The sequence below is a fragment of the Branchiostoma belcheri genome, unplaced genomic scaffold (genome assembly GCF_001625305.1).
Source record: "Branchiostoma belcheri isolate BF01 breed outbred unplaced genomic scaffold, Haploidv18h27 scaffold5, whole genome shotgun sequence".
NCBI lineage: Eukaryota > Metazoa > Chordata > Leptocardii > Amphioxiformes > Branchiostomatidae > Branchiostoma > Branchiostoma belcheri.
Genome location: NW_017804131.1, coordinates 7,570,937 through 7,584,163, shown reverse-complemented (window position 1 = coordinate 7,584,163; position 13,227 = coordinate 7,570,937). Strand labels below are relative to the sequence as shown.

Below are 13,227 nucleotides of genomic sequence, written 5' to 3'. Positions count from 1 at the left end.
GAGAGAGAGAGAGCACAAAAATGTGTTCCTGGCTGGAAGTGCAGTCTTGAATCAGCACCATCGGTTTTGTGAACAGGTGTTAGTCGGTGATCGCCTTGAAAAACATCCAGTACAGAAAAAAATCTAATAGACTAAGAATAATCTTTCAAAAATTCTAATGAACAGGCACAGTCTGCTATTAATAACTTCTAATATTAACCCCAGGATGCTAAGTGGACTACACTGCAGTATGATTAAAATAAACCAGGCAACAGGCCAACTCGCGTATTCCCGCCAAAAGCCCGGGCAAGCTCCCAATAGACTGGTTATCCAGCTGTAGTACTAAAACAAATCACATTCGCGATGTCATGACTTTGCGATGGAGCAATCAACGCGAATACCGCGAAAATAAAACCACCACGAACATTACAAGATTTACAGTATTCTATTAACTATTCTTGCCATGCTATTAGGGGCTTTGACTTCTTCTCAGGAGGCAGTGGGAGATGAATTTAATTTTTTACTGTTATGGTGCAGACAGGGTTAGCCGAGTGGCAGACAAGAGATCAAGAGGTCATGGGTTCTATTCCTGGCGTTTCTGGCTAGATGTTGTGTCCTTGGGACTTCCTCTTACTCCACCCAGGTGTAAAATGGGTACCTGGCTTTGGTTGGGGAGGTAAAAGGCAGTATAAGGAGATAGATACCGTGCTCTAACTAGACACAGTGAACCCTTTGAAATTACTGCCTTGAAAAGGCTATGGAACTACATGTACTTGTTCAAGTTTTAAATTACTTTAATTATCTTAACATCCGTGTCCATAATATCACCAGGGTCCATAATATCGCCACCTTGAGAAATAGACTAAGTGTGCTTTAAGATATTTTTACTGCAACATACACTAGGTATGTACATTTGAGGTGTGCAGGAGTGAATACCGAAAATATGTTGTAGTAAAAATATCTTAAAGCACACTATTTCTCAAGATGGCGATATTATGGACCCTGGTGATATTACGGACACGGATGTTAAATGTGTTGACTATTGCTGAATTCTTATTTACCTGTGGCAGAAACTTGAAGAAGAAATCAAAGGAGTGAGCGAGACACTTGTGGACCTGGAGAAGGAGTTGAAGGAGACAGAAGCCAAGCTGAGTAAAGCTCTGAAGGACTCCAACCCTTCTCCTGTACTGGGGAGGAAGGCAAGACATTTTCTTCATCCGTTTCTAGTTTTACTCTTTGTGGATACACACAGATAAAATGTACAACAGTAGTAGTAGTAGATTATATAGGATGATCTTCCATACATGTACCTTACTTATATCATTACAGTGGTTCATGTACAATGTCTGTAGCTGATGATATGGAATATAACAAACACACATAATGATATTAATGTTTTATGAACACATTCAACACTATCATGTGAATGCACTGTGAAGAACCAACATTGTCTTAACTGAATTAATTGCAATAATTGTACAGTTAACTGCAATATAGCTCCTCGGCTATGAAATTGTATTCAATTTGTTACTTTGTGTGATATAGATTGAACCAATTGTTCTTCTTAATTATCGTTTACAAAATTTGATATATTTGACAAAAAGATAAACAGCATCAGTGTAGGGGCAGAGTATTTGTCATAATTATTGAGCTTATTGTTTGAGTTATTAATATAGGTAAGTCTTTGCTGGTTAGATACATGTAACATCACTCTTATTCTGTTATAATTGCTTTGATGTGAATTCCATTTTGCTCTTAGGCCACACCAATTTAATCTCTTGGTTAACGGATTCGCCCGCTTCATTTTTTTCTGATTTGCAAATAAAAATGAAAATCAGAATCAACTGCAAAATGCTCATATTTTGCCCTGAACAGTTGAAAACAGTCTTTTTCATCCTTGTTGTTACAGTTATTCCATCTTTCAATGCAATGGTATCATTAAAAGTTCAAAAGTCATTGTTTAAATTTTGAACCAGCCTGGTGTGTTGACTTCATGACTCCTATCGTACCATTTTGGGCCATCATAGGATGCCTAGGCCTGTTTTTTATTTTATTTTTTTTTTGCCCGCCCACTCTATTTTTCTATAAAAATCCGTTAACCAAGAAATTAAATTGGTGTGGCCTTATGTCTGGATTTCTTGAAAAATCCTACAGGATTCTCTGAAGTTGGGGGGCAAAACTACCAGCAGCAGTCCAGCAACAACCTACAAGAGCTCAGCAGCAGTGTCTGTTGGCAAGACGGATGCCAGAAAGAACACACCATCCTCCAGCCCTGGTGTAGGGAAGAGAGTTAGTAAGGGGTCAGAGGAGCCGGTCAATTCTGCTGCTAAAGCCAGCGGGCGGCCATCGTCTCCTAAAACTGGCAAGAAGGCAGTGTTGGAAAGAGCTAAGGTATTCACTCACCCACTCACTCACTCACTCACTCACTCACTCACTCACTCACTCACTCACTCACTCACTCACTCACTCATACCATACAACCAAGAAACCATCCAACCATTCACTCAGTCAAGAAACCATCCAACCATTCAAATTCACTCAACCATTCATTTACACACTCTAATTAAATCACTTATTCATTCACTCAGTCTTTCACCCACATATTTGATTCATTGTTTATATTTTGCTTCTTCTGTATATGTCTGATGGCTGAGCAAAATTTGAAAATAATTTGTTTAAAAAACATCTTTTGCAACTGATGCATATCCTAATAAACATCAAGTATCTGACTTTGTAGCTTTCTGTAAATTTGCATACTGAATAGTGTCACTTAAGGGAAATAGGTTTCCTCTTCTGTCAAGATGAAAACTTACTTTACAGATTTTTTTAAAATCCAATTTTAACATCATTTTTAGAAGTCTTTTTTTTTAAGAAAGATTTTTACAGCTGGTAGATTTAATATTTTCTTGTGTTTTCTTTCAGCAATGGGAGGCCATGGGAGGAAATTAGAAGTACATCGAACCATCCTTCCCACTTTTGCTGCAAAATAGTAGTTCAATCTACATCTTGTCAACTGTATATTCATGTACTAAATCAACAAGTTGTGGAAAAAATAAGTTTTATTCAAGAAGTGCAACAGTTTTTTAATGATCTGAATAGACATATTTTAAATAAGTTTGTATATTTTTTACAATGCTATTGACAATGAATAATCCAGATGATTTGTATATTATTATACCCAACTGGTATAAAAAGTCCGACATTCCATGTGAATACTAGTTTTCACCAGAATAGTGATGTAGGCATATAGAATTATTACTGATGCATATTAATGCAAGTGAGTGATAAAATGTTGACGTTTTATTTCTATAAAGAATTTTTTTGTATAAATCACCTAAAATGGACACCTTTAAAGATTTTGTACCAATGACTGTTTTTTATAAGATTGACTCCTTTGAATCGAAGGAAGGAGAATGAATTTTTTTTTCAATTCAAATGTTAGACTCATGCAAGATAAGTGATTCATATGTGATTTCAAATCAAGCTATTTTGTAGTTCTTTATTTTTCATAATTACCACTTTCTTAGTCAGTTTCATTAAGCTTGTTATGTCCACCAAAGGAAAATATATTGTTTTTGCTAAGTTTCCTCTTCTCCAAAACACTAACCTCTGATCTGGCCAATGACCTGATTTGTTGACGTCTGTCACCATTGTAACTGGTGTTGGGTTACATCATGTTGCAATCTTATAGTAGGAGGGATTTAGACTCCTGTCTGACCATATATTTGAATGTATTTGTGTTGAGTAGTTTATCAAATTATAATATGTTATTTTGGAACTGATGATGGACATTCAGAAATACCTGTTACATTCAGCAGAGAAAACATTAAGTTTTGCCTTTATGTAATATCACAGTTTATGTTCCAGTTTTATATGAAGCCAGGGACCCTTGCCAAAACAGTTACTTCTGAATCAATCTCTTTATCTAATCATTAAGTTGAACTTGTGTGAGGCAAGGCTCATAACTCTAGAACTTTGTCTTTTGAAGAAAGTTTGAACTGTACTTTCCAACACAAGAAATTTTTACTGTACTTTTCTACTGTACAACTCCAGTCTTTGTCTATGTAGATGACACATCATTCAAAGTAAAAATCTTGGACAAGACAAATTGCCGAACGAATAAATGAAAAAAATACAAATCTTGGAGGAGGTATAAAGAGGTCATCTATATCAGAGCAGGGCCTTACATGCACCCATCCTTGAACAAAGACGGGGTGCCACAGACTTTCTGCAACCTTTAAATTTATAACCTATTTCGCAGAAAAATATAGTAACACTAAAGCATCGGTCACAAACCGCCGCACGTGCTTTTTGTCCGTACGTTTTTTTTTTGGGATCGAGGCTACGTCTGCTACGTTTTTTCTGAAAACGTGCGTTGTACGCTCTTAAGCTGTACAGGGCACGCGCGTCGCACGTACCGGTGGTGAATCCGCAGACCGCACGCATGAAAAGTTTTACATGCACTTAAAGTTCTACGGCGTGTCTGCGTGCTCCCGAATCCGTAGGATCCGTAGGTACTCCCCACTCACGGATGCCCTACGTTTGCCCACGTTTTTGCACGTAGGCAGCACGCAGAAGTACGTACGGTGGGTTGTGACCAAGGGTTTAGTGACACGTACATGTATACACACTATGCATTGCTTTGACCTGCTTGCACTAAAGTTGCAGTGCAGCCAGGTAAAATCTTCTTAACCCCAGGATTCTGATTTATATACTTCACATGAAAAAATAGAAGGAAGCAAATTAAAAATTATCTGCTTTGAAAACGTGTCATTGTATTATTTTTGGTGTTAAAACTGACAAGTTGAGGAATACAAGTTATACGGAATGTTGGACACATTACTTTATGAATGATTTCTCTTTACAATACTATTTTTTCTTCAACGGGATTTTATTCCCATATAGAAAGAAAATGAATTCATTATTTTGTACATTATTGCGGCTTATTCCAACCAACAACTTTGTATACATGATTTACACATATTATACATGATATATTATTTGTAATACGGAAACGTGAAAAAAAACCCAGAAGATTGCAAACGGTTTCCCGAACCGTCTATGCAAAATAAAGATAGCCTGGTTACCAAACCTATTATAGCTCCCGAGTACATCCTCTCCGCAAATAGAGGATGTAGGACTCGGGAGCTATAATAGGTTTGGTAACCAGGCTAAAATAAAGATTGTTTTTCCATGCACATGTAACAACGTACGGTATTCCGGTATTCTGTCTGACATACAATATCTTACGACGCAAAATTTATAGCCAAAAATGACATTACCCATATCAGTACTAGGTTCTTTTCTTAACGGATATCGCTGACAAAATGACCTCCAAAAGTTTCGTAGTTACTTCATTGGCTCTAGTAGTCTATGCGTTTGTTTCATACTTAGCAAACTTTTTATTTTCAAAAGTACAAATACTGCCGTGTAGATTTAAACTATCCTATGAACTATGTTCACAGGAATAAGGCCACAGCAAGTCAATTTTATGGATGACATCCTCTGCAGCCTTCAAATCTAATGCGAGCAGGCGAAAACAAAAAAAGGCGGGCCGAAAAAAACAAAGTTCCTACATTTTGAAATTTTGACTTAATCATTAATACAAATAGTTTTAATTCAGTGGGAACATCACATATACACAGCCAGCATCACATATCACTGCATCAAAGAAAACGACAAACATTAAATCAAAGAAATTCTTTTTTTTTTCCAAAATCAGGCGAAAATTAATGCGCGCGCTGATGTCATCCATAAAATTACTTGCTGTGGCCTAACAGAGAACGGCTATATCTATACACATTTTGCCGATACATATGAACCCCTGTATATTTTTAAAAGCATAGTTTGTAGTCTTATATTATTATATCCTCGATTAGTACGTGTATTTCACAGCGGTCCGGCGTAATCTTCACGTTTCAACTTCACGTTATGTCGCCGATGAGAAGTTCTTGATGAGTTCTTCAAACGCCTGTTGGCATATAACAAAAAGAAAGATATGGTTTTATAAATAATAAACTTCTAATCATCCGGTGCAATTTCTTGGCGTCAAAACAAAAATAAATAAATTCTGGATGAGGAAATCTCATATTGATATTGTTTATTGTCATAAGTTCATACTTGATGCGTTTGAAATAGCCCCAAAACAAGCTACATGAGGATTGCCTCAAAGTTTTTTTTGGGGGGGGGGCATCGCCAATAAATAGCTAGAAGCAGCCTACGATATAAAGCAAGCAACCGTTTCCTGTCAGGGATCGCATTTTTGCCTTACACATACAATTATGCTAAGGAACAGGGTTGATTAAATTTTCTACATTAAAAAATGACCCGTAATTGACTTGAAAATTAAATTCAGTTTTTGCCCGTCCTTAAAAATTGCATTTGGATCCCTTTAACAAGTACATGTATATTCTTAGCAAAAAGTAAGAAAACTATTAAAATAAGGTGTATAAACCAATCTTACTATCTTTTGCAAACAAGCAATACTTGAAACTATTTCTATTAATAATTTTGCACAAGGTTAGTATTGTTATGAAGAATTTAAACTGTTCTCCAACTCAAAATTTGACTCACCGGAATTTTCGACTGAATCACTCAGTCTTCCTCAGCTATCTGACCCAAATGCTGTGGACTCATGATTTTTCCCACGTGTTACGTCAGCAAAGGGTCAAAGGGCACTTCAACCATCGCTCAACCGGGACGGGGGGCGATATCGACTTCAGACAACCTTTGACCCTTTGCTGTCAACGTGATTCAGTCGAAAATTCCGGTGAGTCAAATTTTAAGTTGGAGAACAGTTTAAGTTTTTCATAATGTAATTTACCAACTCAGATGAACTTTCATGCTGAGGTTAGTATTGTGTGTACCTCTATCTCAGCTAGTGCGCTTGCGCTGATTCCGTCCTTCACGCCTTCCTCTCTGACGTCACGTGTTTCCGGGTCTGTGTTTGAGCGTCTTCTGACGTCACCGTCGCCTTGGAGACTGAGTGCTTCACTCACGTCTCTGGTTTCTATAGCTGACTGGTGCTTTTTCCTTAGGTTTCTGAAAGGTAAGACACAAAAATGTATGTTTTTTTTCCATCATGTTCGTTCGGGAGTGCCTTGTATAAAGAGCTTGGAGTAGAACAACAGATACAACAACATGACGTCATCAAACTTCAGTTTCGTCACTGCTACATATAGTCCTTCATACCATATTTGGCAACTTAGGCCACACAGTCTTAATTTTATGGAAGACATCCTCTGAAGACCCCCAAACTAGTGCGCGCGGGCGAATAAATAAAAGTTCCGGCCAAAAATAAAAATGCTACTAAACCACAGGAATACAAAGCTAGTATTGTGAATTTACGGCAGTACATAGTGACGTCGACATATACGACAAGCCGGCACATGCTGTTTTTTTACGGAATTTATGAATCGACACTGTACGTATGTACTGAGGTCTTGAGTCGTGGAGCTTCGGCAGCCTGTGTGCCATCCTCCAAAGTTACCACAGGCTCCGTATTGTCATTAACTACCATGGACTACCCAGGCATACTATAGAGCCAGGCCAGAGCCTCGGAGGACGTGATCTTTTTTTTTTTCTTCACCAAAAAAACAAGCAAAAATCAATGCGCGCGTGGATGTCATCCATGAAATTAAGTCTGTATGGCCTTACGTACTTTTGCTCCCCTTTTCTGATATACCCCGCCTTGTTACAGACAGTAGCATGTTGTTACAACATTCATTCCAACACCGTTTACTAAGAATACTTCTCACCTAGGAGATTTTGACGGACTCGGAGGACTTGGCTTCTGCAAACCTTCGTTCCCTCCTTTCAAACTCGAGTCCAGCACATGAGCTGTCTCCTCCTCAGAGCTGTCCTCTGGTTGGTCCACTCTCGTAACTCTCTCGTTTGTGATTGGTTCATCTAAGGTCCTGTGTTTCGCTGACGCAGCGGCTTGCTTTCGCAACATCAGAGGACTGGCGAGGGCGTCGAATATGCGGTTATGCGGGCGTTTTGCGTCCAAGGAACGGTGTTTGCGTTTTCCGAACGGGCTTGTTTTCTTCGGCGTGTCTAAGGACTGTTGTTTTCTGAGAGACCCTGGGCTGCTGCCAGGGTCAGACTGTTCATCTATGCTCCTGAGGGAATGGTTTCCAAGAGAGTCACTCCGCACGCGAAGTTCCTGTTCCATAATTCGGAGTTCGAGTCCTTTCTTGTACTCAAGACTGTGTAGCATCTCGGCCTGTGGGGGCAAAATTACCGTGGTTATAGCGTAGAATGTGTTGTATATACAAAGTTCTAGAGGTTATCTTGTTATCTATGATATTTTCTTTGTGTTAATATTGGTTTCTTATGATGTTATTACTCATAATAACTTATGATTTGACTAATGGAAATTTATTTTTTGTTCAATATGATATGTTCTTGATTGTCTTACTTTATTGTTTAGATATCTAATTCGCCGTGTTAACTTTATATCATCTTGTACCTATTTTGAGTTAATTTGTTTGCTTGTCCCTTAATACATTGCAAGTTAAATGTAAATGTAATAAATGTATGTAAATAAGAGATCGTAAAATTAATAGGATTTGGGAGAGTCCACTAGACAAACCTTTAGGTTTCTTGGGCTCTCCAGCATATATTTGCTTGTATATAATTTCATTTTATACTGTTACTTTTTCATATGCAAAATGACAATAATAATAATCTTCACACAGACAAATTCAGGAGTTATCATTCATCTCCAGATACTATAAATTTAGCTTCCAACACTTGAAATTTAGTTGTGTTTATACATGCAGTGTACTGAAATATGTCAAACAGTTAGTTTGACTAGTTGTTGTTGGTATCGCTTTTTGGCCTTAGTATTGTATGTAGGATAAGGTAAGATATCTAGTAGCGAGCGTAGAAAGGTAAAATTTGCAAAGCATGGTCTAGTCCAATTACTATACTGTGTATTATTACTCAAACACACGCATGAACATGTATTTAGTGACCAGCCCCTCCAATTCTGTCCTGCTTAATAATGTAACTCAATGCCAAAGGGTGTCTGCTACAGCACCAGTTAAGGTCTCATTCATGTATTACTCCTAAAAGAGTACCAAGTCAAAAACTAAACGGCTGTATGAACGCGTGTTTTTATTGGTGAAAATTTTCCCTTTAGCCATCCCAACTGATGTAAAACGTCAAAGTGGTGAAGCTTGTTTGTCACTGATGAAATTAGGACGTAATTGTCGGCAGCCGCGCGCTAGGTCGGACGTGCACAGTCCATTGTTGTGAGTTGTGCGGTCGTAGGTTTGCAGCGCGGGAGGGCCTCTTGCGGGCAGCCGCTAGTTGCAGTTTGTAATTCCCATAAAAGGGGTTGTGTGTATAGAAGTCGTTGGCAATTTTTTATGAGATGTAGAGTAAGTGTGCTCAACATAGCATGAAAGATATCAATTGATTTAATGTAGGATCATAGGGAAGACGGTCTCGTAAGTCACTCATTAATGCATGGTTTCTAATGTATCGAAAAAAAACTCATGAATGAGACCTTAATTATCATGCTGACAGCCACATGTTCAAGATCATTGATCTTATATGTGGATAAAATGAAGAAACAGTCCAACAATATGTTTCCTTCTGCGATGGGAAACATAATCAAACATAACGTCTATTCTAACCCATTGTCTGGAAGATGGTGTTGGTATACTCACCTTGTGTGTCTCGTTCACGGAAAGTTCCCTCGCCAGATCTGCCTGCCTTAACTTTAGCTCGTTCAACTGTTTGTTCAGGGCTTCCTTCTCAACATCGTCCTTTGCCTTTGACTTGCTCTTGGGTAGCTGTAATCTCCTGTAAAAAGAGTAGTATTTTTTTAAACCGAATTTAACGTCATTTTTCCCCAACCGGGGGTTAGACGTGCTTGCACCAGGTACAAGTCTTTTTTGAAGCAGGATTTTTACGGCTGGATGCTCTTATGACGTCATTGCTCTTCCTAACGCCAACCCAAACCATTGTAGGCGGCCTGGGATCCCTCTAACCATGGAGGTAGAACTCTTTTACCTCCATGCTCTAACTGAGGGGGGAAATGCATGTTAAGTGCCTTTCCCAAGGGCACAATACCTGGGTACATGTCCGGACATGTCCGGACATGTCTGGGTCCAACCCTGGGGATTGAACCTGGGTCTTCTTGCTTGACAGTCGGACGCTCTATCCACTACACCACACAGACGCCACTAGTACTACATAGGAATTGGAATCCCTTGTTTTAAGACAACGTTTTCTCTGGTAGAAACCACTGAAAAATTTGATATATTTTCCTGTGTAGTGTATGTGTATTATGTCCGGTGAGCAGTTTTCTCCGGCTGGTCAAGTTTAGTACCGCGCATTCTACCGTGCCGCAACGCCGCCTTGCGGAGTGCAGCAGTAGTGTCCATTGGGCAAAATTCACTTCCGAACGTTCCATGACGTCCTTTATACCACGCTTTCATGTCTAAAATCGTCGATCCAGGAAAGTCGCATGAAAATTAGCATGTGTTAAATGATTTGAAAACATACATCAAAGTGTTGATTCCATTGATTCATCATAGTATTCAATTTCAATGTTATCTGTGCTTTGCTTGTTGTATGTATTATGTATTGTCTGGTGGCGACACGAATATAAGTGTATCTTGAGTGTGTCGCCACCATGTCTTGTTATTATATGTTTCAATAAAAAAAAAGTGTTGATGTATATTTTCTATTTTGTATATTTTCTTTTTTGATCGACTTACTTGGTGATTCCGTCCACCTTGAGTTGTGCTGAGTTCCTCCTCTGGTTGAGGATGGTTGTTTTCCTCAGCGCACGGAGCTCCTCCTCCTCCTGAGCTCTCTCGTACTTGGCTGCGATCTCTTCTTTCTTTCTCTCGACCTCGACTGGCGAGGGGAGGACGCTCTGTGCGTCGTAACAGAAATGTTGTCAACAAGGGTACGTAAAGAATAAAGGGTATACACGAACATATACTAAGCTCCAGCTATAGATGCTGCCCCAACGGCTGACTAATGCTGAGGTCACATTTCCAAATCGGGGCCCGGCCGGGCAGCTTTTGGAACCGAGAAGTACGATATAAAAGACAACAAAACACAGAAACGTTTTTGATGATAATCATGGGCACTATATCTATATATTCTTGATATGGATTGTTATTTTTTCGTTCATACAGACAGCCCGGTCGGGTCCCGGTTTGGAAATGTGACCTAAGCATAAGCTATGGGAGTGAGTGAGTGAGTGAGTGAGTGAGTGAGTGGGTGGGTGGGTGAGTGAGTGAGTGAGTGAGTGAGTGGGTGAGTGAATGAGTGAGTGATAGTGAGTGAGTGAGTGAGTGAGTGAGTGAGTGAGTGAGTGAGTGAGTGAGTGAGTGAGTGAGCTATAGATGAATCATACATGTATGCCTCAAAACTTCGAACCCCTTGGGAAGACTGCATGCCGCGTCGATACGTTTACCGCTATAGCGAATTCGGCTGTGGTACAAGGAATCTAATGTCTACGATTTATCCATGAAGAAAATGAATTGGTATGCAATACTCTCTTGGCGAGTTATATGTCTACAGTAAGGCCATGTTGATTTGATTATATGGATGACATCCTCCGGGAGCCCCAAAACTGATGCGCGCGTGCGAATAAAAAAAAGTTTTCCAAAAAAAAGTTCTTTTCATTATGAAATCTACGTTGTCATGAGGGTTGAGCAAATGGCACAGAATATGGTTTGGCGAATAATCTAGTCTTCAAGTTCATTTCTTTACAATTTCGTCTTTTTTCGTTTGATTTTGGCACTTATGGTATATGGTATTTTTGGAACCCTTGTCCTGCGGAGCCCATATATATATGGGTTGCACATACAGTACCATCTATATAGTGCCCTGTATATGTACGATTTGGAGGTGTTTCTCGTGCAACGCATCACACCGCAGCGAAACGCAACGAATGTGGAAGTAACTACGCCACCGCGGGCCAAAAAAAGTCGAGGGTTTGTGACCTGATTAAGACATGAAATTATTTGAAAATATTATGTAAAAATTGCCAGCAGGACAAGGGTTATGGTATATTTTTGCTCATTTTGCAACTGTTTTGTACGATTTACAGTATGGTTGAAAACTTTTTTTTTTGGAAATGGCCGAAAATTCATGCGCGCGCGGATGTCATCCATATAATCAAATCAACATGGCCTAATGTAACGTTAAGCGTTGTTTTCCAGGTTGCACAAGTATATTTTATTGCATGGCACTGTCATCATCTTAAACCTTGTAGTTTGCAAGATATCAATTTTTTTCATTGATTAAAAACTGAAGTTACCTTCTTCTGCAGGATCTGTTCTTTTTGTGCCAGTACCTCGGCGAGTAGCTGTTGCTTCTGCAGTTCTCTCAGCTCCTGCTGCCATTTTATCTCAAGTTCCGTCCCCGACGTGTCAACACCTTTGGAAGAAGCATGAAAGTTCATCTGAGTTGGTAAATTACATTATGAAAAACTTCAACTTTTCTCCAACTCAAAATTTGACTCACCAGAAATTTTCGACCGAATCACTCAGTCTTCCTCAGCTATCTGACCCAAATGCTGTGTACACGTGATTTTTCCCACGTGTGACGTCAGCAAAGGGTCCACAGCATTTGGGTCAGATAGCTGAGGAAGACTGAGTGATTCGGTCGAAAATTTCTGGTGAGTCAAATTTTGAGTTGGAGAAAAGTTTAAGTTTTTCATAACCTTTGGAAGAAAATAACGTTAACGTTTCTATCCGAAGCTAAGTTCTGTTTTGGGTGGCTGTGGGTTTGGGTATATATGTCGATGAAGCTTAGACATCCAGGACTGGTGGACGTCCCAACTACTAACTACCTAATACCAGCCTAGAAGAGAACAAGAAGTAACCATGCCTTCAAGTACCAGAGTTATCAACCAAGGATTGAGGTGTTCAAGAATTTATTCTTTCCTAGAACTATCGCAGAGTGGAACTCACTGTCACCAAGTACAGTAGGGGCATCGTCATTAGATAGCTTTAAACCATGTCTAGAGTTAGAAGTTCAAGGGTTAAGTGTAAGAAATCGATCGGTGTGATATGGCCAGCTGCCGCCGCGCCGCGTGCCTGCGAAGCTGGTGTGTTACGCCGAAAGGCGGTTATACCGGCTATACAGATACAGAATAAGATACGCCAAAAAGCAGTTACTCAAGCAACTGGATATGATTTTGGAAACGCTCAGACGTTTCAGGTAGTATCTACTACCGTTCGAAAGCACATCCAGTTGCTTGAGTAACTGCTT

At 39.4% G+C, this 13,227-nt stretch overlaps 2 protein-coding genes across 3 annotated transcripts in view; one reads left to right on the top strand and one right to left on the bottom strand.

The window, feature by feature from the left end:
* The window catches only part of LOC109480106 (actin filament-associated protein 1-like), a 36,992-nt gene extending 33,386 nt beyond the window's left edge, over positions 1 to 3,606 (top strand). The window contains 3 exon segments of the mRNA XM_019782261.1: positions 1,050 to 1,178; positions 2,134 to 2,370; positions 2,902 to 3,606. Of these exon segments, the coding sequence (XP_019637820.1) occupies positions 1,050 to 1,178; positions 2,134 to 2,370; positions 2,902 to 2,928 (393 nt within the window). The 3' untranslated portion in view covers positions 2,929 to 3,606.
* A 2,239-nt stretch (positions 3,607 to 5,845) lies between these two features.
* Positions 5,846 to 13,227, bottom strand: part of LOC109480007 — a 26,442-nt gene continuing 19,060 nt past the window's right edge. For both annotated transcript variants that reach the window (XM_019782123.1, XM_019782124.1), the window contains exons 6-11: positions 12,272 to 12,390; positions 10,713 to 10,873; positions 9,657 to 9,792; positions 7,737 to 8,203; positions 6,846 to 7,020; positions 5,846 to 5,950 (exon numbers count right to left, since the gene is read on the bottom strand). In XM_019782123.1, the coding sequence (XP_019637682.1) occupies positions 5,909 to 5,950; positions 6,846 to 7,020; positions 7,737 to 8,203; positions 9,657 to 9,792; positions 10,713 to 10,873; positions 12,272 to 12,390 (1,100 nt within the window). In that variant the 3' untranslated portion in view covers positions 5,846 to 5,908. The remainder of the gene's footprint in view (positions 5,951 to 6,845; positions 7,021 to 7,736; positions 8,204 to 9,656; positions 9,793 to 10,712; positions 10,874 to 12,271; positions 12,391 to 13,227) is intronic.